This window comes from Chenopodium album, chromosome 14 (genome assembly GCF_948465745.1).
Source record: "Chenopodium album chromosome 14, dcCheAlbu1.1, whole genome shotgun sequence".
In the NCBI taxonomy this organism is placed as follows: Eukaryota; Viridiplantae; Streptophyta; class Magnoliopsida; order Caryophyllales; family Amaranthaceae; genus Chenopodium; species Chenopodium album.
Window position 1 is genome coordinate 47,575,795 of NC_137847.1, and position 26,574 is coordinate 47,602,368.

The following is a 26,574-nucleotide window of genomic DNA, read 5'->3' on the forward strand; positions in this document are numbered from 1 at the left end:
CCTTATATCAAACGGGCTGTAAAAGTGCGTACTAATGACCAGAATCATACTCCAACTCAGATGTGAAATATGAATCACATGGATGGAGGATAATACTTACAAGTAAAATAAAAATAAAAATAAAAAAGCGGAAGTAAAACTTAAGAAAATGCATTGTATATTATTCAAACTCCAATAGAATATACTATATCATTGTTGCATAACAATTCAAAAACGACATTACAAGTAAAACGTGTGTATTTAAAATATATTTAGAACCCATGAAGTAAAACGTAAATAAAACAAGACGACCATATATATCGATCACTTGGTTGTTATTGTATAAAATAATACTTCAAAATCGTGGCATAATCAATTAAAGGAGGTTCATTCAAAATTTCGACTGAAGCATCTTCACTATGTGTTCATCAAGCTGGAAGGCCTTGCTTAGTACAGCAACATTGATTGGTGGATCAGCCCCGAAAACGGCATTAGCAATGGTGACCGTACCAGGGTTTTGGCTGCTTAATCCAGCAATAGCAATAGCAGGGTATTTTCCAATATTGAATTGAAAATGAATGAGGCCTTGTGGAAAAACAAACACATCACCTTTGTTAAGCACCTTAGCGAATAACTTGTTATCGCCGTTAGCAAGGTTGGAAGTTACAAAGCCTACATAGAGGGTTCCTTCAATGACTGTAAGGATTTCGCTTGCACGAGGATGAGTGTGAGGAGGATTAAGGCCATATGGTGCATAGTCAATCCTAGCCAAGGATATGCCGAGGGTGTTGAGCCCTGGAAGTTGTAATGCAGAGACTAGTGTGACAGCAGATTGTACCCTATTGCTAGTGTTCCCGGGTTTATCTAGCCCATCCTTAAAGAAATCCTCGGGTTTAGCATCCATTGGATTCTTACAAAACAATCCATTCACAAACACTGCAAGCAAATTTATTAAATACTCCTTAATTAGCATCTATTTTAAAAATAAAGTACAAATCAAAATTATAATTAAATAAATTCACAACGTTTGTAATTAAATTGGACAAAAAAACATACGTTCACTATTTGGATCGTTCACCGCAACACAGAAGTCTTGCAGCTGAGTAGGATCGGTCGCATAGGCCATGTAGGAAGACATGGCTAAGAAAGTAAGGTAAACAAGAAAATAACGAGCTTCCATCTTAGGTTTTTTATGCAATTGGTATGTTACACTGAATAATGTATGTGAGTATTATTACAAAGTGCAAGTTATAATCTTCTTGCATGCTAAATGATCCCTTTTATAGTTCAAAGACGTGCATAGAATTGGTCATTAATTATCATGAAAATTCTTTTTTAATTGTTTAAATTTTCAATGAGGGTAGTTATTTAGTGGTTTAATTTTTTACTTAGCAGGTAATGACCTCGTCAGTCTTGCATTATTGACATAGTCAGATCATGAAATATTATTTAAAATAATTAACTAAATCAACTAATGTTATAAGATTAGGTTAGAGTAGTATGTTTTACTAATGCAATATTCCAAATATTAAGAGTACGTAGGATGTTTTGATAAATGCGAAAAACAGATAAGCACAATCTAAAGTATATACTTCGTACAAGAGTAAGAATCTAAGATGCATGATTTTCTAACTACTACCTTTATTTTTGTAAAATTTTAATCAATTACAAACTTTTAAATAAATTTGGTTCAGATTAATTTGTTGTGATGAACCACCAATACTCTGTATTAGAGACACTATAATTGTTTTATTATTAGAAAAAGGTCACTATATTAACATACAGATTAATATGTTTAAAATAAAAATCGTTATATAAAAGTAATGAGAGATTTTTTAAATGAAAATGTTAATATACAGTGATAAATTTAAGAAAAAATTAACAAAAATAATCCAAACTATTATCTCCCTTCTCATTTTAATCCCAACTAAAGTTTAAATTAAAATAATCCTAACTATAAGGGGTCCTTTCTCAAATTAGTCTCAACCTTTTACTAACCTATTAATCGGGTAAATTGAACAATGTGTCAATATATAATTGGTTTGATTATTTAACATTATTAATTAATAAAGTAAAAAAAAAAAAAATCACATACTCTCAAAACCCAAACTCCCACCACCACCCTCTGATCTCACCACCTACCTAAACCAAGTCCATCCATTAAACTACCTTTACAACCCCAGACCTCAGCCACCAAACGTATCTTTCCATCCAAACCACCCTTTGTGCCACCCGCCCACCCCAACCGCTAATCTCCATCAAGCACCACCAATCACCAACAATAATCTACAACAATTTCTCCTGCAACAACCACTCCAAACGACCGCAGAACTAGGAGATGATGGTTGATGCAGGTGGGGTCAGGGGGTTTAAGATGGGGGCGCCGCAGTAGAAGGAGGGGAGATGAAAGGGGATATGATTAGGGTGTTGATGACTGATGAGGTGGTGGACGGAAGGGGCGGTTGTTAGTGGTCGCAAGTTTTTGGGGTGAATGATGGTTATTGGTTAAGGGAATGGTGGGTGACAAACTGACAATGATTAAATTATATTAAATAAAAAGTAATTCTCACCAAAAGAAAAGAAAAAAATAAAATAAAACAAAATAAAATTAACCGGTATCACATGTTATAGGTAAGAGAGATTAATTTGAGAATATTCCCCTATAGTTGGGATTATTTTGATTTAAACTTTAGTTAGGATTAAAATGAGAAGGGAGATAATAGCTTGGATTATTTTTGTTAATTTTTCCTAAATTTAAAAGGAGTAAGATGTGCTAACATATTAAGATATAGAGTAATTCTCAAAATTTTAATATGTTAGCATATCTTACTTCCTTCATTTCAGATCACTTTATGCTTTATTTCATTTATTTTTGTTATTTTTTTTATGACAAATTTTTTATTTTTTTTAATCTTTTTTTACAATAATAGAATATGATAACTTTTAATTCAATAATTTTTTATCAACTAGTTCAACCTAGTTTGAGGGCTCAATTAAATTAAATAAACCTCATACTCTATATCTCTTCTATTTAAAGAAAAAGTTATAGTCCTTATTTATACTTCTCTTGATTTCTGTAGCTATTAGGGTCTGTTCACTTCATCTTAATTTCAGTTCAGTTCAGTTCAGCTCCAATCAGTTCAGTTCAGCTCGTAATTTCCTTCTCTCGTAAAATATTCTTTCAGCTATATTCAGTTCAGTTCAACTCCAATCAGTTCAGTTCAGAAAATGTGAACAGGCCCTTAGCGATGTTAAGTCCTAGCCGTTGTGCGCCTGTGCCTCTCCGATCTGATCCGATCCTTTTCTCTCTAGAATTTTAAAAACTTAATGTTTATAGGTAAAAAGTGGTCAATTAAAGTGTAGTTATTTTTTACTCTCTCTTTCAGTAGTGTATGTTCTTGTTTTCTTTTGTAATAAAACTGCATTGTTTAAATATAATGAGCTCTTGAGTATTAATTTAGTTAAGGAGTTAATACTACTTGAGAAGTTGAGAGTACTAAAATTTGTAAATAGTTTCACTAAAGGTACTGAAGTTATAAAAGTTTCAAATAGAGTATTTAATCCATAAGTAACCTAGTATAACAGGTAAATGTTTGAAAAAAAAAAAGGAAAATAAAAATACTGACATGACTGTAGAAGGTAAAAAAGTTTCAAATATGTATGTTCAGCATATTTCATGATAAAATTTATTTTAATTTGTCAAAAAATTATAGTAAAAGTTGATACATTAATCGTAAAACAAAGTCAAATGTGTTAATTATATAAGATAGAAGGAGTACTTCACAACATATAAACCTCGGGCACAAACCATGTTGGAATAAAGCAAGGCAAGATACGATACATTTATTTACCTCAAGTTCTAGAGGTTAAATTATTTTGAAAAATTAAAATAAAATAGAGTTATATGTAAGAGATAAAAACATGAAAATTTTATCATTTAAAATGGTCAGTTTTTTTTTATGTCATATCAAACATACTCCTATTAATAAAGGCCATGTTTTTTTTTTTTTTTTTCCTCTCTGCACCACTATATTGTATACCATCAATTACATAGTACTGTATAAGATTCATAACAAAAAGTAGATATTGTCATGTTGGAAATTACTCTCTCCATCCTTAATTAGTTTAAGCGGTTTGACTTTAAAATAACCATTTAATTTTAAGAAATTCTCTTCTTTTTTTTTTTTTTTTTAATGAAAAATTTGGAAAATTCTCTTTGGTAAAAAGTGAAAATTTTCATTATCATTGATAACATTGTATTAACTTACTTATAACATTAAAAATTAATTTTTATTAAATCTAATATATATAAATAAAGTAGGCATTTTTCGGGAGCATTTGGCGCGCCACATAAGAAAATGTATTATTTTGTCCAATGAAAAATTAGATTAATAATTTATTTTAGAATTAAAAAATCTACTCGCCACCTAAGCAAAAGTGACGAATAAGATTTAAGAATTTTGACACATAGGTAAAAACAATGAATAAAGAATAGTTAAAATTTAAATTATTTTTAAAAACCAATAATTATCTTCTCAAAAAAAAAAATTATCTTTTTTACATATATGGATGCAAATTTTTTTTGTCGCAAATATCTTTAATCTCTCCATAACAAATATTATAAAAGTTTGATTTTAATAATATACTAATCGAGAATAAAACTATATCTCATATGACTAATTTCCCATAATTTTTAATAGTTAAACGATTATAAATGAGACTAACCTTTTAAACCGAACAAGTATATTAAATAAACGCGTAGGCAAAAGACTTATTTTGATCAATAAAAAAACGAGATTTGTCATTTCTTTTTTGAATTAAAAATTTAAATTGTCACATAAGCAAAATTAGTGAATAAGGTTTGGGATTTTAAATTCAAACATCACATAAAATAAATAAAACAACAAAAGATAACTTTGGGGTTAAAATTAAAAAAATTATCTTATGATATTAGGAATTTTATCCATATATTTAATGAATGATCTTCATAAATTTACAAAATTTTAAATTAAATAAAATGATTTACTAGAACCGTGCATCGCACGGGCTTACATCTAGTTTTTTACTAAAGTTAGAGGTTTTTGGTTAGTTTTTTTTTTTTTCTTTTTTAATTATTAAATTATTATGAAAAAATAATTTATTTTTTTTAAGAAAAAAAAAACCAATATATAAAAACAAATGTTACTCTGCACTTCTGTAGTATGTAAGATATAATTTAAGTTTATGTTTATGTATGTTATCAAATAAAGTTGTATAAAACTATAAAAGCCAAAGTGTTCCACTTGAATAGGAACATAAGATTGTAGAAGAGTTTGAAAAGGCAGAGTTGTTAGTTGTTAGCAACAAATACTCGTAGAAACCAATCATCATTTCAATCCTCAACCTTCTCCCACAATTCCCCTGTGTGGGTTTACAAATTACAATTATTCCCTTTGTTTCAAAATAAATGTTCCACTCGATCTAATTGGCATAATCATCAATACGAATTTCGACAAATGATACTCCCTCCGTGTTTTAATAAGTGTTACAGTTTGACCAAACACGCATGCCGAGACACGACTTTGACCATTAATATATCTAATTATATGTTAGTAAAATCATATGAAATTTGATATTATGAAAGTATACATTATAATGAATCCAACAATGTATTATACAATAACATTTGTTTTTTATATATTAGAAAATTAATCAAGTCAAAGCCATTATGTGAATAGTGAAAAAAGTCAAACTGTAACACTTATTAAAACACGAAGAGAGTATAATTAATTATCCACAAGTATAGATAAGCGAAAGTTTATATTAGGAAAATGTATATACATGGGACGAGACGAACGAACAAATAACAAATAAGGTGAAGTGAATCGAGCCTTACTTAAGCTTATCTTAACTTAACTAAGGGTTTGTCCTGATTTACTGAACTAAGCTGAACTGAACTGAACTGAACTGAATTGAATCGAAATGAATTGTTTATGAGAGAAGGAAATTAAGAACTGAAGTGAACTGAAATTAAGCTGAAGAGAACAGGCCTTAAATTTATCAGAAACTATCTAAATTCATTCAAACTTATTTTAATTGTAAGGCCCCGTTCACTTCATCTTATTTTTTTACTGAACTTAAATTATTTTTACTGAACTGAAATTATTTTTACTGAAATGAATTTTTTTTTTTTTTTTTTTTTTTTTTGCTAAACTGGAATTATTTTTACTAATTCTATATTATATTTCTTCATTAGAGTTACTGATTTTTACTGATCTAGAATTATTTTTATTGAACCGAAATTAATTTTACTGAACTGAACTCATTTTTACAGATCTGAAATTATTTTTTTACTAAATATTATTTATTTAAGGTGAACAACAAGGCCTAACTAGAACTTGAATAACCCTCATTAACCTTTATCAAAAAATTTATGTTCTCCTTATTTTCACTTAATTCAGAAAAATATATATATACATATAAGAGTTAAGAAGTTCAAATAAGATGAGCTCGAAAACATATATATAAGTTATGATAAGTGTATATATATATATATATATATATATATATATATATATATATATATACTTCCTCTGTTTATTTATACTTGCAACACACCTTTTATCATCACGTTTATCGATAAGGTGATTAAACTAGGTGAACGAATGAATTAAGCTATGAAATTTGAACCGTAGAAACTTATCCCTTTCTTCTTATAGGTGTTAAAATTTTGTAAATTAATTCATCCATTTACCTAGTCTAATATCTTCCTTAACATACGTGCCAAAGGGGTGTGTTGCAACTAAATAAAAATAGAGTAAGTATATATATAAGGTCATTTTACAATCAAAATAAGTTCTAATAATCTAATGTATATGTATAAAGGGGAGTTTTTCCCCAACATTTTAGAGCGTCATGTAGGATTTTTATTTTGAAAAAAAAAATTAGAGCGTCATGTAAGATTATAGTTTTAAAAAGTGTCATGTAGGATTATAATTTTACAAAAATTAACTTGAATAAAACTTTTATTTTATTTAAGAATTTAAAAAATATATAATCGCCATGTAAGCAAATTAACGAATGAGATTTTTAATTTTAGATGTTAATAATGACGAATAGGAATTTTAGGATTAAAATTATATAAAAACAAAAAAAAATATCTTTTCACATAAAAGATAATCCTACGAATGACATAACATATATAAAATTAATTTATTTTTTAATTAAAATTAAAAGTATGTACAACCCTAACAAAGAAGGTCGCATCATAAATTACATTAACTTTTTGAATAGGCAATAGCAATTTATTTATTTATTTTATTTATTTGTTTATATTTTTGGTCAAAAATTGTTAAATAGTAAAATGAATCATATAATTACAAAAACAAATCTTAGAGTCTATCTAAGGGCCTGTTTCGATTTACTTAAAATAACTGATTTGAACTGAACTAATTGGGGTTTAACTGAACTAAACTGAATTGAACTAAATAGATCTGAAATGAATTGTTTATGAGAAAAGGAAATTAGGAACTTAACTGAAATTAGGGGTGTTCAAAATTTGGTCCGAACCGGGAAAATGGAACGGGGAAATGGACCGGACCGACCCCGGACCGGACCAGACCAAACTAATCGGTCCGGTCTTGGGATTGAGAACTTTTTTCCCCAGTTTTCAGTCCGGTCCAAAACCCTATAAAAACCGGTCTTGGACCGTACCTGTTTTTTTCTTTAAATTATACATAAAACTTTTAATAATGATTAAGATTATCCTTAATAAGCTTGAAAAAAATTAATCGTATGAGATTTTTTGTGCTAAACATACAAAAAAAAAACGTTAAAATATTGTTTTTCCTTTATTTTTTTTCGAATTTTCCAAAAATTCTTTAAAATTTAGAATTTTTTCGAATTTTCCAAAAATTCTTTAAAATTTAGAATTTTTTTTTATAAAATTCCAAAATTGGTCCAAACTAGTCCGGTCCGGGTTTTGGACCGAATTTTTCAATCAAGTCTGGCTCGATCCTAGCTTAATCGGTCCGGTCTTCGTTTCTTGTAATTCAATTTTTCGATCTTCGATCCGGTCCGATCTTGGACCAATGAACAGCCCTAGCTGAAATTAAGCTGAACAGAACAAGCCCTAAGAAATATACAGAGTATTTTTTTTTTTTTTTTGATATTTATGCAGTTCGTATATTAAAAATCCGTGCACACACAGACTTTCAACTAGTGTTTAATAATTTCAAACAAGTTTGGAGCATCAGCAACCTCACTTATGTATGTACTATATATTAACATTCCATTTTAAAGAAAGAGTTGATATTTTGAAATCAAGTTAATGTTTCCTAATAATTATACATCTTTCGTTTTTTGAACACTTTAACTTATGCATTATTCGTAAACTTCTCGAAATAAATATGAGTGACAATTAATACATTAACAACCGTAAAAATAAAAGTGTTGCAGATTTAAAACAACAAAAACAACAAATGTATAACTTAAAACTTAAGAAACTTCGTTTGTTTCATTATAATTCAATAGTGACACGTACATATAACAAGTACGTACGTAATGCACGCGCGTACAATATAGGACGGAGTAACTAACAAATGTGTATTTATTAGCATGCGTACAATATAGTAGCCTATACTAGTAGGACTACTAGGACATGTATAAATTTAGAACATAAAGAAGTAACATTGATAAACCAAGACCATATCAATCACTTGGTTATTATTGTATAAATACTCCAAAATCATAGAAAATTAAATTAGGGGCTCATTTAAAATTTTGACTGGAGCATCTTCACTATGTGTTCATCTAGCTGGAAGGCCTTGCTTAGTACATCAACATTGATAGGTGGATCAGCCCCGAAAACGGCATTAGCAATGGTGACCGTACCAGGGTTTTGGCTGCTTAGTCCAGCAATAGCAATGGCAGGATATTTTCCAATATTGAATTGAAAATGAATGAGGCCTTGTGGGAAAACAAACACATCACCTTTGTTAAGCACCTTAGTGAACAACTTGTTATCGCCGTTAGCAAGGTTGGAAGTTACAAAGCCTACATAGAGGGTTCCTTCAATGACTGTAAGGATTTCACTTGCACGAGGATGAGTGTGAGGAGGATTAAGGCCATATGGTGCATAGTCAATCCTGGCTAATGAGATACCAAGGGTGTTGAGCCCTGGAAGTTGTAATGCAGAAACTAGTGTAACAGCGGATTGTACCCTATTGTTAGTGTCCCCTGGCTTGTCTAGCCCGTCAATAAAGAAATCCTCGGGTTTGGCATCCATTGGATTCTTGCAAAGCAATCCATTCACAAACACTGCAAATTAGTTAAACTGTTAACATCAATTTTGAAAAAAAAATAAAATAAAGTACTAATCAAAAAAAAAAAATTTTAAAAAAAAAAAAAATCACATCGTTTGGAATAGAATTGGACCAAAAAAAAAAACATACGTTCACTTTTTGGATCATTTATCGCAACACAGAAGTCTTGTAGCTGAGTAGGATCCGTTGCATAGGCCATGTAGGAAGACATGGCTAAGAAAGTAAGGTAAACAAGAAAATAACGAGCTTCCATCTCTTTTTTTCTTATGAATTGAATTTGTTACACTCAAATAATTAATGAGACTATGTGAGTATTACAAAGTGCAAGTTATAATCTTCTTGCATGCTAAATGATCCCTTTTATAGTTAAGGTTGGAGTAACTAGGCTATGGTTCGAAGAAGTTAGAAGTATATGTAGAATTGGTCATTAATCATGAAACTTTCTAATCTATTTGTTTAGTTTTTCAATGAGGGTAGTTAATTAATATTTTAATTTTCTTACTTAGCAGGTAATGACCTCGTCAATCTTGCATTGTACATTCGTCAAGGAGAATGGTTTTATATAATCAACTAATGTCGTAAGATTAGGTTAATCAGTTTGAGTTAGGACGTTTTGGTAATGCAATATCTGAATAGTTAGAGTAGGATGTTTTAATAATGCAAAATACTGTACGTAATTTAACAAACAAGTACAAACAACTAAAAAAATGTTTTTCTAACTAATACTTGTATGTTATACACTTTTACTTACCTTTTGTTTTCTTTTAATTTTTTTTTCTAAATTCTACACTACGTACCTGTGTATGATAAATTATTATTACTCCATCTATCTCATAATATACTTGTCATATTTTTATGCTCAAATTTTGAAAACTTTGACCAATACTCATAATTCTCAATAATGTGTTTGATAATTTCATAGTTTTTTTTTTTTTTTTTTTTTTGAAACATGATAATTTCATAGTATAAAGTCATGTTCTCTTCATCTTATTTATATTGAATTAGAATTATTATTCATATATTTAAATTATTTTTGCTAAGTACCAAAAAAAATTCTTAATTAAAACTTTCTTTTGTTGATTCATTGTTGTATTTGTTCTTTGAGAATACTGATTTTTACTAGATTAAAACTAATTTTGCTGAATTTAATTTATTTTTACTAAAATTATATTATTTTTATTGAATATTATTGTTCTAACATGAAGTATAACAATTATTTAGTATACATTTTGATTAATATATATATGGTCAAACAAAATACAAAGTAAAAATCATATTGATGATATTATTCAGTCACTACAAAAATATTTAAAAGTTATGACCTTTGAGCATAGGATTGGATACGTACGTGACGATAGCAAGTAAACCTAAGAGTTTATATGTCACACAAACATGTTATTTATTTGGATAATAAGAGAAATAACAATACTAATCTACAAGTAATTAGTACTTTTTCTGTTTTCAGTGTTCAATTTTAATTGATACGTACTAAAGGTTTAAAAAGTGAGTACCCGTACCATAGAATTCATCATGGCACCAAAAAAGCTTATGTCATGCATTACGTCAAAATTAATAAATTCTTCTCTTTTTCTACATCATGTTCTTTGAAGAAAAATAAATTAAAACCTTCGTGTATTTGTCACTCTATAGATCTTTCATTCAGAAGTTAACTTGAACATTACTTAATAAGAAAGGTGCTAGGTAAGGTACTAAAGTACCATATGCACTCCATATCAAATTAGATCATGATTTTATTATGATTTGCAAATTGATTTCAATTCCTCCCACATAAATTAATTTAAAATTTTGGCCCGGCTTATTTCATAATTTTTCATTCAAGACTGCTCTTTGAAATTTGATCATGATGTGTCATGGCTCATGGGCATGGCCGCATGGTTAATGTTAAAGGTTGATTCCTCCAAATCTCCAATCCTCCTGTCAAATTAATTAAGACAAAGCACATTCAACTATGAACCATTTCATTCACTACAAAACTTTTGTCTCACAAATTTAATAACGATTCAGTGCATCACTTTGAGCTAATTTCTAGTTACGTTTATATATTTCAGTTAATTTAATGATAAACAAATTGAAAAATAAACCTCAACACTAACCCAAACCAACCCATTTAATTAAACGTGTGGTGTCGTGTTAACAAATTTCATCAAACATATTGGATCCACTAACATTAACCTGCCTTTTTCATGTTTAGGTAATGTCGAAGGAGTAGAAATGGAGGAATGTTATGTATTTGCTGATACATAACATGACAATTTGTAAATATTATAAAAATTAATATTAGTACCACTGAGAAGTGAAATGTATCATTGTTATTACAATAGTACTGTAAGTAGTTAAAATTACACTAAAGATTGTTACAATAGTATACTTTTGAAGCTAATATATGTACCACTAGGTTGTGAAATTATGTCATTGAAGTGTAATGGTATAATAGTAGTTGTAATAGTATTAAAATGACTATAGTGGTACAATTGAAACCTGAAAATTAAAATGATAATATGTGGTCCCATCACGTTTTTGTTGTACTAAATTACCATTATGTCCATGTTATGTACCAATAGTACGGATGACAACGGGTCGAACTCGGAGCGGATTATGATAAATCCGACTTCGACTGTACAAGAAGTCGAAGGCTAAATATGACTCTGACTCTGACATCCGACTCCGACTCCGAGTTTTTTTTCGTTATACAATATTACTTTGAGAAATTGGGCCATTTGAGACTTTACAACCCACACCCAATGCCACCATGACCCACACAAAAATCCACTATCTATCGGAGTCGGATAATCCATCAGAGTCGGACATTTGTCGGAGTTGGATTTTTTGTAGGATCTGACTCCAACCCTCCTCCGACTCAGAGTCGGATTATTTTAATGGAGTCGAACTTGGATTACTTTTTTCTCAGACTCGGAGTGGATTTTTTTACCTCGGATCGAGTCGAATCCGGACTGAATTGTAATCCCTAACCAATAGGTATATAACTTTCCTCACTTTAAAATGCTTCCGTTAATGTCGTACAGTCATCTTGTGTAAGCTTTTGCAAGTTGAAATTTAGTTGTGGAAACCGCCTTGCTTTACTTGACTTGCCTTAATACATTTTTTTTTTTTTTTTTTTTTTTTTTTTCGGGGGGCGACCTTGCGAGTCACGTTAGTTAGGCGGTGATTAACCCAAGTCCAAAGTTTTGTCCACCATCTTATATTAGCACCTTCAATTCGTATCTCTTTTCAAATCTTTAACAAAATCTTTGGATAATTTGAGTGATTAATAATGGATGAATATCAAGAACTAGAGGAATCTCAGATGAACAACGATTTCGTCGATTTAGGTCAGTTTAGTGAGAATGAACCCTTTTACAGAAAACCCAAAAGAAAATTTGTTCAATCTAATGGTGATACATTATTTGATAATTCAGATTCTAACAACAATGACAAAGACGAAATCTTGTTTAGGAAGAACATTAAGAAAAAGAGTAGAGGTTTTGGTGGATTAACTGATACGTTGGTTCATCACATGAATCCTGAAACATTCCGGAAGACGACTGAGGATGTGGCCAAGAAGCGGCGTAAGAGGTGTAAGGATGATTTTAGGGAGAATAATGTAGGAGGTTTTGAGATGTACACGAAAGGGATTGGGATGAAGTTGTTGCAGAAGATGGGGTATAGTGGTGGTGGGTTAGGGAAGAATGAACAAGGTATTGTTGCTCCAATTGAGGCGAAGTTGAGACCTAAGTTAGAAGGATTAGGGTATAATGATCATAAGAGGGAGACTGAAGTATTGTGGAAAGAACGAGGTCGAGTTCGTGTTCGTGCTGAGAAGGTACATCAGGATATTGTTGTTCCGGAGGGAAAAGACAGTGATGATATGCCTATGCAGGAGTTGCAGTATAATGTAGGATTGGTATCAGACTTGGCGAAGCGTGATGTCGAGAATGTGGAGAGAAAATTGAGGTTGGAGAAACAGACTGTCGTTTTGCTGCAGGAAGAGAAAGGAAGGTTTCAGAAAGAAGCTGAAGATCAAAAGAATCAGATTGATTCAATGGAGGAGATAACGCAGGTTTTGGACAGTATTGAGGAGGAAAATGCATCAGGGAAATTGACTTCAGAGTCTGTTGCAGAGTCCTTCAGAGACCTGCAGAGGAGATTTCCTGAGGAGTATAAACTCGGTAACCTGTCCTGTGTCGTGTGTTCTTTTGCTGTTCCTCTGTTGATCAGAGTGTTTCAAGGATGGGATCCGCTTCAGAACCCGTGGCATGGTATGGATGTCATAGCTTTGTGGAAAGGTTCGTTGCAGGGAGACGGCGAGGGTCATGACATGTTTGAGGATGCAACAGGTCCGTACTCACAGTTAGTGGCCGAAGTAGTGTTTCCTGCAGTCAGAATAGCAAGTCTAAACTCATGGCAGGCTAGAGATCCTGAACCTATGCTTCGTTTTATTGAGTTATGGGAGGAATTGCTTACACCTTTTGTGCTGCAGTCACTGCTTGATATGATTGTGATGCCTAAGTTGTCTGAAGCTGTTAATTATTGGGAACCTTTACGCGAAACAATACCAATTCATGTCTGGATGCATCCCTGGCTTCCATTGCTTTCGCGGAAGCTTGAGACTCTTCATCAAGCCATCCTTGTAAAATTTGAAACTGTTCTCCATGAATGGCATCCTAGTGATATGTCAGCTTACACTATCCTATCCCCTTGGATGACAGTATTCGATTCTGCGAGTTGGGAAAATCTGGTTGTCAGGTCCATTCTTCCTAAGTTAAAAGATGTGATGCAGGAATTTCGAGTCGATCCTGCTAATCAGAAACTTGAACAGTTTAACTGGGTTATGACATGGGCTTCTGCAATTCCCATTCGTTACATTGTTAGTTTACTGGAGAATCACTTTTTCAGAAAGTGGCAACAAGCTCTGCACCACTGGCTTTGTACAAGCAAAGACTTTAAAGAGATTGAGCAATGGTACCTTGGATGGAAAGAGCTTATTCCTGCTGATATTTTGGCCACGGAACGTGTTAGGTTCCAGCTAAGACTAGGCCTGAAAATGATATATCAGTCTCTAGGTTCGGAGGTGGTTCACCCTGGTGTAGAGGAGAACATTAGCCCTTCGAGGGTGCCTGATCAAAGGCAATATGCAGCTCAACAACATGTTACAGCTGACGCGGACAGTGAGCCTAAAAATTTGAAAGAAATTGTTGAGGTCTATGCACAGCAACAAGGCTTGCACTTTAAGCCTAAACCTGGGAGAAGACACAACGATCACCAAGTATATAGCTTTGGCATTGTAAGCATCATTGTGGACTCCTTCAATCAGAAGATTTTCGCTCGAGTCCAGGAGAAATGGTCTTTGGTAACTCTTGGACAACTTGTACAGATGCAGAACATCTCTACTTCGAGGCAGCGCTGAACCTTGTTGTAAGTTGGTGCCTTGACTTTATTTTTGTAGCTGTATGAGATGTCTGTTAATTGTGATCACATAAATAGTAGAGCATGTTCTTGCATTAGGACTTGAAAAACATTGAACAAACTCTTTGAGCATTATATGTTTGAGCCTTGATTTTTCTATCTTCATTTTATTCTGTGTGTTCTCTTAATTGTTCATCAATTTCAATTCTTTTGAGGTATGCAGAGGTTGACTGTATGGGAAAGTTCACTTTTGGATTTGGGTCATAGTATTGGCTTAGTGCTAGGCATATATCATCCATACATCATGCATCCGAATTCTAATTTTATGCTTTCACCGTCTCAAGAAAGAGATAGAAGGCTGACCCAAGTGGTATAATATAATGTCCAATGCATCAAAGAAACTGAACAGATTTAAAAAGCAAAAAATCAGATTTCTTGATATGTATGTACTAGTAATTTGGATGAGGGCATAGCTTAACAAAGATTAATTTCTAAAATAACAGATAATTTACTCTTAAATGCGATATTATGATGTAACAAACCCTACTCCATCAAATCTAATAAGCATCAGGGCTTTGCTTCTGGTTCAGAACATGAAAATTAATGAAGGCCAGAACATTGGACTCACAGTTCAGTTCATCACTCATTCTCAAACACGCTAATGCTTCATCTGTCATAATTAAGTATAATAGCCATTTAGAAGTGCTTTATTAAGGTCAATGGTGAAGTCTGAATCATTACAGAAAGACTGCTGTTTGATAAATATAAATAAGCTGTACCAGTATTGTTAAGTTTCTTGTTTCTTTATTTCTATGCAAAAGTTTTCTTTTCTAATCATTTTTGCTTAATTTAGAGTTGGTTTGATATGGTATTTGAATTATCAACTAATACCCTGATCTAATATAGTTTAGTCTACATATTTTTCTCCTTCCCTGATATGTATGGTGTTGCTATGGTTTGTAGGTATCATGTCGAGTAGAAACTGATAGAAACGATCAATGCATTAGGTTAACTTAATTTTGGAAAGAAACTGATAGAAACGATTAATGCATAAGGTTAAGTCCTATTCCTTGTTCCACTATCTTTTATGAATAATTGAATAAGTATTATGCAACTACTAATGAAAAGAGTCTAGGTATGGAAAAAGGTTCACTTCTGATCTATGACTTTGCTGTGAGACATAGATTTTGTTCCTGTTCCTGAAATAGTGATCATTTTATGGTGATATCCATGCTATCTTTGACCTTTCATGTCTGCTAATCATCGAATTACTGCCTTAAGGAGGAACGACAATGGTACTCTGAGGTCTCTGACCTACATGCGCCTTTTGCAGTTTCTTGATGGACTAGTCAGAAATGGACTTATGTGATCTGATGAATGTGAGAGATGACATGCTGAAAACAGCGAGTTTGAACCTTCATGTTATTTTGCTAATAGTTTTGTTGATTTCAGCTAGAATATGGTCCTTGAAAATTTTAGCTGGGGGTTCTTGTGTCACTACTGAGTGTAAGTTGCAACTGTCAAACAATGTTTCGAACTTCAGGATAGGCCAATTATGAAGGTAAATCTCTTTCTCATTTGCTGCTTGGGTTCAGTCTGTTTACCCTTGTATTGCATTTGGTGTTTATCAGGCCTCTTCACCAATTGGACTCAACCTCTCCACCTATGGTAGTCGCCGTGCATCTTTTGGAAGTTCTGTAAGTTAAATTCAACCTTGAATCAAACTTTGTTTTCTTCTGACATTGTGTTGATTTTGAGCAGATCTTGAACAAATATTGGAATTGTCTACTGTATTACTTGGACGTGGGAACAGTATTTGTACACTTTATGATCGTTGTAAAATTCTTTTTTCCTACTCTGCTAACATGGATTTTATCTGTTTTTTTTTTTTCAGATTTCCAACAGATAGTCATGATCTAAACTTCCCCAGAAGTGTCTGGTTCATAACAATTCTTTCATTGTCCTTGGTCACAATTATCATGAGCTTGGCAACCCTCCTAACCACCCCCCCCCCCCCCCTCCCTAGTTTTTTAGACCAGCCTAATTGAATGAAGCAGTTGCATACTATGACTGTAGTGCAAGCTCTTCTTGTGTTCCGCCTTCAACAATCCAACTTCCCTAATTTAGCTGCCCCTTTACGCTGCAATGGCAGCATAGAGCCTGGAACTGATAAGCAAGGTGGCTGCTTTATAAGTTTTTGATCTACTGTTTTAATTTATAAGTTCTTTACAATCTTGATGTTTTTAATATCATTTGCAAACTCTAATAGTCTGTTAGTGTGAGCTTGGCAGGATCTAGAGATTTGTCTAATGGATGATGAAGCAATCACCGGCAATTCAGAGTCAGTGAACACTTCAGGGATCAATTTGGCAAAGGTTCTTGCAGTAGCAATTATGGCTCTAAGTCTAGAGAATGGAAGTTCAGTAAGTTCATGCTACTGCAAGACAAAATACTCTTGTTTTTGTTCTTAGTTTTGACTCCTATTTATACAAGCTAATAATTGAACATATGAAACTTGGCTGTCTCTAGTATTGTGGTTTTTTTGTTCTTAATTTTGCTCCCTATATTGTCTTATTTCGTCTCCCTTGACATTGAAGAATACTAGCTGACTTCATGCTAATATCGGTTTTTAATTTTTCGAAACGGAATTAAGTTTATGTCAAATTTATCTTTCTAACTAACAAGTACTTGGATCAGATGGTAAGAGATTGTTTTAATTAAAACAAGAGATTTTGGTTTCAACTCGGATTCTTATATGGGAATTACATTTACCAAGAACTTGTCAAAATCATTCTGGCATTTCTGAAAATTATTTTTGGGCTCAGCCTTCATTGATGGTAGATGTAAAAATTATTGAGCAGTGGGTCATACTCCTGCAAATTACTGTTGATTCCTCAGAAAAATATCTACATTGGAGCAGACCTCATTAAATTGTTACTTTGATGTTATTTATATCTACAAATGGGCCAATAAGGCACAAAACTTATTGCTAGACTTTCAAGTCCAATGAGATTATAGTGGAAAAAGTAGCCATTTCTTTTCTTTTTATGGTGCAAAAGGGAAGGTATCCTTTTTCTTTTTTCTTTTTTTTTTCTTTTTTTCTATAATATTTGTACAATCGATTAGTCAATAATCATAACATGAAAAGTTTGGTCTAATTAGTTTTTCATTTTATTTGGACTTGTTTAGGGCCTAAACATGCACTTTAATGGTCAAAATTCATTAATGTCAATAAAGGTCAAAAATGTCCACCTTCTTTATGTAATCCAACCAAATATACTCAATCATGTAATGTATTATTTTTTGGTCTAATTAGTAATTGTTAGTCTTTAATATCACCTTTAGACTTTGCAAATTAAAGCTAAATTACTGTTAAATTATTGGTACTGAAACCTAACTTGTTAGAATTTATTGTATACTCGTATATGGGTAACTTTAATTAGTCCTATTCTCTTATAAAAAATTTGTTTGGAGTTATTGAGCATAAACTTACCTATATAGATTCATTAAACCGTGAACTTAATTTTTATGAAATTGGATTTTCTTAAGTATAAGCGAAAATAAGGTGTTGAGTGTTAACCTAATTAACCAATTGAGTTTACAATTCTAATCTTACAAGATACAAGTTTATGGAAGAAAATGACTATAAATACACACCGGTGATATTGTACAAGAAAGTTTTTCTACTCCCTCCGTCCCTAAATTACATTCCTCCTTTGTATTTTTGGTATTCCAAAATTACATTCCTCCTTTCTATCTTTGGTAAGTTTTTTTTAGTAAATCAACTCTCTTTTTTTGTTTTACATTTAATGCTTTCTCACTCATCCTTACCTAATCTCACTCATAATCCTAGTGCTAAATTACAATGAATATGATTGGTTAAAAATTTTCAATTAGGAGCATGTGATTGGTCCTTTTTTTTTGCAAAGGATTGATGTCATGAGTAATAACTATTCTATCTTTGTCCTTCCCATTGCATTATCTAATTATTGTTATTTGTCTTATTCTTTTCTCCTTAATTCCCGTGCAAATTTCCAAAGAGGAATGTAATTTAGGGACGGAGGGAGTACTAATTATTATTCCCTAGTATAATTTCATAGCAATTAGGCCGAAAATACTTTTAACACCAAATCTTGTTGACATTTGCCTTTTACACTAATATTCACCTTAATTTAATTAATCAAGGGATCAAGCAACTAACCCCAATGATGAAATCCTTTCACAAGCAGGACCACAATCCACCATTAAAGTCCATCTTAATATTAGTACACCAATTTATTTCAACTAGGTTAAAACCTATATATGCTATAGTTATACATAAAGACCCATTATTTTGTTAAAGAAAGTAGGAAGATATTAGGGTACCCTACAAATACACTGGCATCACCATAACTACCCTTAATTTACCAGCTAAAATAACATGACATAGCTGTACCATTGCATTTAAGGGCTATTGGCCTAAATTTGAAGGGCCAAATCAGCCGTTGCAGATGCCAAAGCACAGTTACCCAACTAAGCATTTTTACCACTTTTATAAAAGAACAACAGAGGATTTACAGTGGCAAAGTGTAGTCTACTGCCCTACTTTTTTTGGGGTTGTTACATCTTTCTTCAACTATCATATCCCCCAGATTAAGGGTATGTAGTTATTTTTTACCATTGGGGTAAATTTCACATTAATTTTATCTGTGTCACCTGAGACTTGCCAGTAGATAAATATAAGTCAGCAAATCACATCACATATTAAAAATAAATAATGCATAAATTTGGAAAATGTAGATTGCTTCTGAATTTTTTTGATAAAAAACTCTCATTGGTCAAACAAATTTACAATGTACAGCAGCAACTTATAATTAATACTTACTACAGTAATTAATACTACTACTCTAACCCTATTTATCACTTCCCTCTCTTTTTTCTTTAAAAACTTTTGAACTTTGTTTCTTGGAAATATTTTCCTCCTCACTCAATGCAAACAAAATGACACTAAAATTCCATTTTTTTCTTGTAGACATGGAGTATATATGAACCACTGACCCTCCTAAACTACACTTCCATGGTCGGAAGCATCTTCGTAATAGTATGGTGTCAATTTACCGTCTTTCTTCCCTGCTTTCGACATGGTCTCACCGCTCACTTCTTGCAACATTTTCACCACTCTTCTCATCGATGGACGGTTGATGGGAAGAGGACTAGTACAAAGTAACCCTATGTTAAGTAGCTTGCACACATCTTCCTTGAAACAAGAATCAAGCTTTTGATCAATTACATGGTCCACACCCTTCTGGTCCACAGTGGTGCACACCCACTTGACCAAGTCTTTCTCGCCATACTCTGGGTCCACGGGTTTCTTTCCGGTCACTAATTCCAGAATTACCACCCCAAAACTATAGGTGTCACTCTTCTCGTTTACTCGAAGTGTGTATGCATACTCTGTATAACAAAACACGCCCACACAAAATTAAACATTATCCTGTAACATTAACTCGATCGATGTATTGTAGAAATTGCCAACAATATAGATCGAAAAGAATAATTACTCCGTATAAGATTATCCTTGACCCAAGAAAAAACCCATATTTAGCCAATTAATTAACAAAAATCGATACTCAAATTCGCTGAACAGGATAGTAATGAACACTCAATCACACATGGGGATACGAAATAAGGCGTATATTAGTAGTACTACTCATAAATTGAACAACATGGGTATTCCTTACAACTAAAGCATAGTACATGTAATTAATGGTATGTTTATTGTTGATAGCAACATGCATTTGGAATTGTCAAAGTAGGCAACTCAATTACTCAATTGGATCTTCAACACAATAAAATCAGACAGTACCATTAGTTATTGAACAGAATTCATTATTATTCCTACTACTACTTTGATATGACTTCCAACAACTAAAATTCTGAATCTATTCCGGTAGTTCCAAAGAAATTATACTACATACCCAACTAATAATAATTGCATAAAACTATTTATTCCATATCCTTTTTCACTTTCTATAATTATCCACAGCATTTATGTTAATGACAGAACATGCTACTATATTAAGTACCAAATATGCAACAAAAATTATTATGAGAAGCAAAGAATTTCAATAATTTATGACTAGTTGATTAATTATACAATTTAATAGGAGTATAGGACTCACCAGGAGCAATGTAGCCACAGGAACCGGCAATGACCGACATCGATTTCGTTCCTTTTCCGATAGCATCCACCACTTTCGCAACCCCGAAATCGGCCACCTTAGCACCAAACTCGCCGTCTAACAAGATGTTATTTGATTTCACATCCCTATGAACAATAGCCGGGACACAATCATGGTGCAAGTAAGAAAGGCCTTCAGCAGCATCGAGGGCGATTTTGTACCTAGTAGGCCAATCTAATAACCCTGATTTCGGACCATGTAACAAATCACCCAAACTACCATTTGGCATGTACTCATAAACAAGCAATTTACAATCCTTAGTCTTGCAACAACACCATAACCTCACTATATTCTTATGCCTAATCTTCCCTAGTGTCTCAACCTCGGCCTCGAATCCGTTGTCCTGAACCACCCCACCGTTCTCTATATCGCCCCCTTCGGCGAATTTCGACATCGCCCACAGCTTCTTCACCGCAACCGCCTCACCATTGCTAAGCACAGCCTTGTAAACCTTACCCGAAGCGCCCGATCCGATCACATTATCCTCATCCAAGCAATCCAAAATCTCGTACTCACTAAAACCCAATTTGTGAAACGACATCAATGTCCATTTCGACTTATCAATTGAGCTCTTAACTTGCTTGAAATTCCTGTACTTGTAATAAAACCAAACTACACCCACTAAGAAAACAATTGCAGCAAGAACAAATATTGTCCTTAATACCCAAAGATACCTTTCTCTCTTAACTTCCACCTTACTATCACAAAGGCCTGATATATCGCCGCATAAACCCGGGTTTCCGAGGAACGAATTCTTGTACATTTCCTTGGCGTAAAACGGCGGTAGTTCACCGGAAAGATGGTTGCTCGACAAATTGAACTCATTCAACTTCAGATTCTGTAATTCACCCGGGACCGAACCCGAAAGCCGGTTATTCGACAAATCAAGATAGTTTAGCGATGTTAATGTACCAATTTCCTCCGGGATTGAACCAGACAAATCATTGTTTCCTAAATCAAAATCATTTAGCTTCTTCAAGGACTTAATCCCAGGTGAGATTTCACCGGATAATTGATTATTATTCAAATGTAACCGCTCTAATTGTGGCAACTTCAGCATTGAATCTGGTAATGACCCAGAAAATCGATTATTATCCGCCATGAAACTTACTAAATTGGTTAACAACCCGATTTCTTTCGGAATTTTCCCTGAAAAACTGTTGTTAGAAATCAAGATTAAAGACAAATTCGAAGCAGAAGCAATAGATTTCGGTATCTCCCCAGTAAACTCGTTGAACTCGAGTTCAAGTAGTGATGTTCGAGGGAGCCCCCAGAAACCCGAAGGTACATTCCCGGAGAATCGATTTCCGCTCAATCGTATCCGTGTTAATGACTTGCACTCAGACAAACTCGCCGGAATTTCACCGGAGAACGAGTTCCCGATCACCAGAAGCTCAGCTAAATCACGCTTTGCGCACAAATTCGGAGGTAGTTCGCCAGTGAAGTTGTTAAACGAAACATCAATGAGATTCAACGGCGAGTTCTCACCGAGTTTCCGAGGCAGCTCACCGGTGAATCGGTTGTTGTAGATCTTGAACTCGTACAAATTCGGCGAGTCCGCTATACTCTCAGGAACCACCCCATGAAATTGGTTCTGGTACAAGTTGAGAGAAGCGAGTGGGAGCTGAGCCAACTCGTCGGGAATCGTCCCGGTAAGATTGTTCATCGCGGCGTCAAATCGTAACAGAGATTTCATGTTCTTCCACCCAAGAGGCAACTCGCCGGTGAATTTGTTCTCGTAGAGCTCAATCTGAATCGCACTGGTCATTTCAGTGAGCGAACTCGGGACTTTTCCGGTCAAATGATTCTGCGAAACGTCGAAATTCAGCACATTCTTAAGAGTACCGAGCGAGTCAGGCAACTCGCCGACCAGGTTAGTTTGAGTTGCCCAGAAATACTTGAGATTCGTGAGTTTCCCGAGTTCAGGACCGAGTCGACTCGGTTGAAACGTGTTGAAACTCAGATTGAGTGTGTTTAAAGTAGAAACGTTGCTAAAAATCATGGGAAACTTTCCATTAAAAAAGTTATCCACCAACGAAATGACCTCGAGTTTCTGGAAACTTCCAAAAGTCGCCGGAACTTCTCCGGTAAAGTTGTTGTAGCTCAAGTCCAAGTACTCGAGCGTCGGGATTGAGGACAGAGAGTCCGGCAACTTCCCGGTGAACCCATTCTGGGAAAGGTCGAGGTGCCGGAGATTCTGACACGTGGAAATATCCGGCGGCAGAGACGAGTTCAGATAGTTATCGTAGAAAGAAAGGTATTCCAGGGAACGGAGTCGGCAAATGATGACCGGGAAAGGGCCGAAAAGGTTAGCACTGGTGATTTCAATGGAGGTGACAGAACCGGAAGCCGAGTCACAGGTGATTCCGGTCCAATTACAGGGGGTGCGATGAGAGTCATTCCAACCGGAAAAAAAGCCGTTTGGATCGTCGAGAGATTGTTTAACGTGTTGTAAGTAGAGACCTTCTTGGTTGATGGAGAGAGTTGGTGGTGGGAGAGAGAAGAGGAGGAAGAAGATAAAGAAGGTTAGCATGTTTGGTTATGGAGGAGAGAGAGTGTGAGTGAGCATGGAATGGGAGGAGAGAAAGTGAGAAGGGGAATGAGAAAGAGGTGGGAACAAGAGTGGGTGGTTTTTTTTGGGTGAATTTTGAACGTGGTGTATATAAGGGAGTTAGTAAAAAAAAAAAAGTGAGGTGCGTTTTTTTTTTTTTTCCACTTTTTGTGGGAGGGTGAATCATGTTTGTATGTGTTGCCCTTGATGTTTTGATGATAACACAAGTCAAACAAGGAAATTGATAAATGTTGTGAGTCTTGCAGTTTGTATATAAGTCACAGGATTCACTGAAGCCAAGGGAAACAAAGAGCTAAAATTCCAAGAGATCAGCTGAAGAGTTCCTGGAAAGGAACTGGAGCTTCGGAGCAGAAGCTAAGGAAAGAAGACTCGAAGAAGAGACTTCTAAGAGAAGCATAAAGTCTGAAGTATTTTTCTATTTTAGATTTTGTGTAAGTGAAAATTAATTAGGATTAATGCCTAGTGGAATGCGTTTGAAAAAGGATAATTATTGACTTGCTAAAAAATAGAGAATCTGTTTCAGATAATCTTTCACTGATTTTATCTTTTAAACGCTAAGTTATTTTCTGAAAAGTATATCTTTGCAAAACTGATTTCCTAAACTTGCGCTACTGGTTGTTTGATTAAGTCCTTCCCACTAACAAAGATATTGCTTCCTTAAGTAATAAACGTGCCCTGGTTTTTAGGACACGATTTAGAACTCTGGAAGTGGTATTGAGTAGTGGAGAGGATATGAAACGAAGGTGGTGCAAGTGGTGGAGATTATGGCGTTTTCTCCAAGCAACATTCTTCTATAAATATCGAAGTTATTTTCTGAATAATTTCACCCTTGCTCAAATACTTTTATCCATCTTTTAAAGAGTCAAGTGTCGCATTCCACTAAGTGTTTTTCTTAATTACTTTCATTAGAGTTTGTCATTGAGTTGTAATTTGGGAATTGGGAGTTTGAGTGAACTCTTAGAGAAGTTTGTTGAGAAAGAGAGAGAAGAGAATAGAGAAGAGAAGAGTAGCAAGTAGTGGGACTTGTTGCTGGGAACTTCGAGTTCATAGAGGAACTTGAAGATTGATTCTTTAGCTTGTAATAGGTTGTTTGCCCTGTTATAGTGGAGAATCTTTCCTAAAATCCCAAGTGGTCGTGGTTTTTCCTCTTGTTAGGGCCAAGAGGTTTTCCACGTAAAATCTCTCTGTGTTCACTTTAAGTTCCTTTAGCTTAATAAGTTTTCAATTCCGCAAAAATTAGCTCAATTCTCTTAAACTACAATTCACCCCCCCCCCTCTTGTAGTATTTTTCTAAAGTAACAATTGGTATCAGAGCCTAATCCTCTCGAAATCAGGACACCCTGAAGAGGAGAATCTTGGCAAGATGAATACTCATGAAAAGCTAGAAGAAGGGTACTCTACGCAACGACCTCCTATGTTCAATGGGAAATTCTACACCTATTGGAAAAACAGAATGGAGATCTTCATCAAAGCAGAGAACTACCAAGTCTGGAGAGTTATCGAAGTAGGAGATTTCGAGGTAACTAAAACCAACGCTCAAAATGAGGTAATTCCTAAACCTATGTCTGAGTATGAGAAAGAAGACTTTAATAAAATGGAAATCAATGTAATGGCTGTAAAACTGTTTCACTGTGGACTTGGACCACATGAACACAATCGTGTTATGGGGTGCAAGAACGCAAAGGAAATTTGGGATCTTCTTCAAGTAACTCATGAAGGAACTAATGAAGTGAAACGTTCTAAAATTGATTTACTCATGTCTAAGTATGAACGTTTTGAAATGCAACCCAAAGAATCTATCCAAGAAATGCTTACTAGATTCACTAACATTATTAATGAACTAGTTTCTCTTGGTAGAAAAATTCCTACTGATGAGCAGGTTAGGAAAGTGTTGAGAAGTCTTCCTCAAGACGAGCGCTGGAGAGCTAAGGTGACAGCCCTACAGGAAACAAAGGACTTTCTGGTTCTCTCATGACACATGAGCTCCATCTAGGAACCAGTAACAGTGAAGGAATCAAGAACAAAGGGCTGGCTCTGAAAGCTGATCAGGAGGAATCTGAAGTAGACGAAGAAGAAGCAGCTATGTTAGTTAGGAGATTCAAGAGAATGTTCAACAAGAACGGAAGGAACTCCAGGAATTTTCAAAAGAAATCGTCTAACTCCAAACCAGACTATGGATGTCACAAGTGTGGATCAACTGACCACTTCATCAGAGATTGTCCTCAATGGGATATTGAGAAAGGAAAAGGGAAATTCAAAGAACAAGGAAAAGAGAAATACAAGACTCCTTTCTCAAAAACCGATGTCAAGAAAGCCATGATTGCTGCTTGGGGAGACTCTGAAAGTGAGGAAGATGAAGATCAACCTGAAGAGGAAACTGCCAACCTCTGCTTGATGGTAAACTCGGATGACAGGCGAGCATACCTCAAGGAACTTGAAAAGGAGGTAAGTGAAAGTAACTTTGATAATGCAAAACTTAGGTCCTTGTCCAAAGATGCTTTAATTGACCTTATCGTTGAAATGGAAATAAATCTAAATGATGAGTGCATGCAAAGGAAAGAGTGACAAAAGGTTCTTCAAATCTGGAAAGATCATAGTACCTGGCTGGAAACAGCAAGGAATGATATCCAAACCAGATTTGGAGAATTACATGAAAAATATCTCTTAATGTCTGAAATGCTTGAAAATGTTAAGAAAAAAAATGTCATGTTAAATGTCGAGCTTTCACAATACAAACTTGTTAATGCTGATATTAATTCTAGTAGTTCCTCTAATGATTCCATGATGAAATTCAATGCTGATTTTGAAAAACTCAAGCTAGATCTTGAGAATTTAAAAACTGACAAAGATAAACTGGAAAGAGAACTACAAGGTAGAAAGAATAGAAGCATTGATCCAAATGCTACTCCAAAATGGATTAAGGATGCCCAAGTCAAAAGAACTGAGGGACTTGGGTATGAGTCCAAACGGAAAGGAAAACAGAAAAAATATGTAGACCTTCCAAGTAGCAGAGTGTGTACTTTTTGTGGAAAGACAGGACACCTACATCCTGACTGTAGAAAGAAAATGTAACATG

General features: G+C 34.0%; 3 protein-coding genes and 1 pseudogene across 3 annotated transcripts; 1 reads left to right on the plus strand and 3 right to left on the minus strand.

The window, feature by feature from the left end:
- Nucleotides 1–370: 370 nt before the first annotated feature.
- LOC145580310 (germin-like protein) lies at nt 371–1,159 on the minus strand. Its single transcript, XM_081637741.1, has 2 exons — nt 1,036–1,159; nt 371–915 (listed from the first exon to the last, which is right to left on the minus strand). Exons 1-2 carry the CDS (start codon nt 1,157–1,159, stop codon nt 371–373), a joined length of 669 nt encoding a protein of 222 aa, XP_081493867.1.
- A 7,572-nt stretch (nt 1,160–8,731) lies between these two features.
- Nucleotides 8,732–9,534, minus strand: LOC145580309 (germin-like protein subfamily 1 member 17). The gene is made up of 2 exons (XM_081637740.1): nt 9,411–9,534; nt 8,732–9,276 (listed from the first exon to the last, which is right to left on the minus strand). The coding sequence occupies exons 1-2, from the start codon at nt 9,532–9,534 to the stop codon at nt 8,732–8,734; spliced, it is 669 nt and encodes a 222-aa protein (XP_081493866.1).
- Nucleotides 9,535–12,573: 3,039 nt separating this feature from the next.
- Nucleotides 12,574–14,706, plus strand: LOC145578200 (septin and tuftelin-interacting protein 1 homolog 1 pseudogene; annotated as a pseudogene).
- Nucleotides 14,707–19,462: 4,756 nt separating this feature from the next.
- On the minus strand, nt 19,463–23,567 carry LOC145580312 (receptor-like protein kinase HSL1). The gene is made up of 2 exons (XM_081637742.1): nt 20,867–23,567; nt 19,463–20,138 (listed from the first exon to the last, which is right to left on the minus strand). Exons 1-2 carry the CDS (start codon nt 23,457–23,459, stop codon nt 19,747–19,749), a joined length of 2,985 nt encoding a protein of 994 aa, XP_081493868.1. The 5' UTR covers nt 23,460–23,567; the 3' UTR covers nt 19,463–19,746.
- Between the last annotated feature and the right edge of the window lie 3,007 nt (nt 23,568–26,574).

What these genes read in the sequence shown, in the direction of transcription:
- LOC145580310 (XM_081637741.1), bottom strand. Translation starts at nt 1,159, where the DNA reads ATGGAAGCTCGTTATTTTCTTGTTTACCTTACTTTCTTAGCCATGTCT. An exon ending in GAACGATCCAAATAGTGAAC is followed by an intron (nt 916 to 1,035) that starts GTATGTTTTTTT and finishes ATTTGCTTGCAG; the next exon opens with TGTTTGTGAATGGATTGTTT.
- LOC145580312 (XM_081637742.1), bottom strand. Translation starts at nt 23,459, where the DNA reads ATGCTAACCTTCTTTATCTTCTTCCTCCTCTTCTCTCTCCCACCACCA. An exon ending in CTGTGGCTACATTGCTCCTG is followed by an intron (nt 20,139 to 20,866) that starts GTGAGTCCTATA and finishes TTTGTTATACAG; the next exon opens with AGTATGCATACACACTTCGA.
- LOC145580309 (XM_081637740.1), bottom strand. Translation starts at nt 9,534, where the DNA reads ATGGAAGCTCGTTATTTTCTTGTTTACCTTACTTTCTTAGCCATGTCT. An exon ending in AAATGATCCAAAAAGTGAAC is followed by an intron (nt 9,277 to 9,410) that starts GTATGTTTTTTT and finishes ACTAATTTGCAG; the next exon opens with TGTTTGTGAATGGATTGCTT.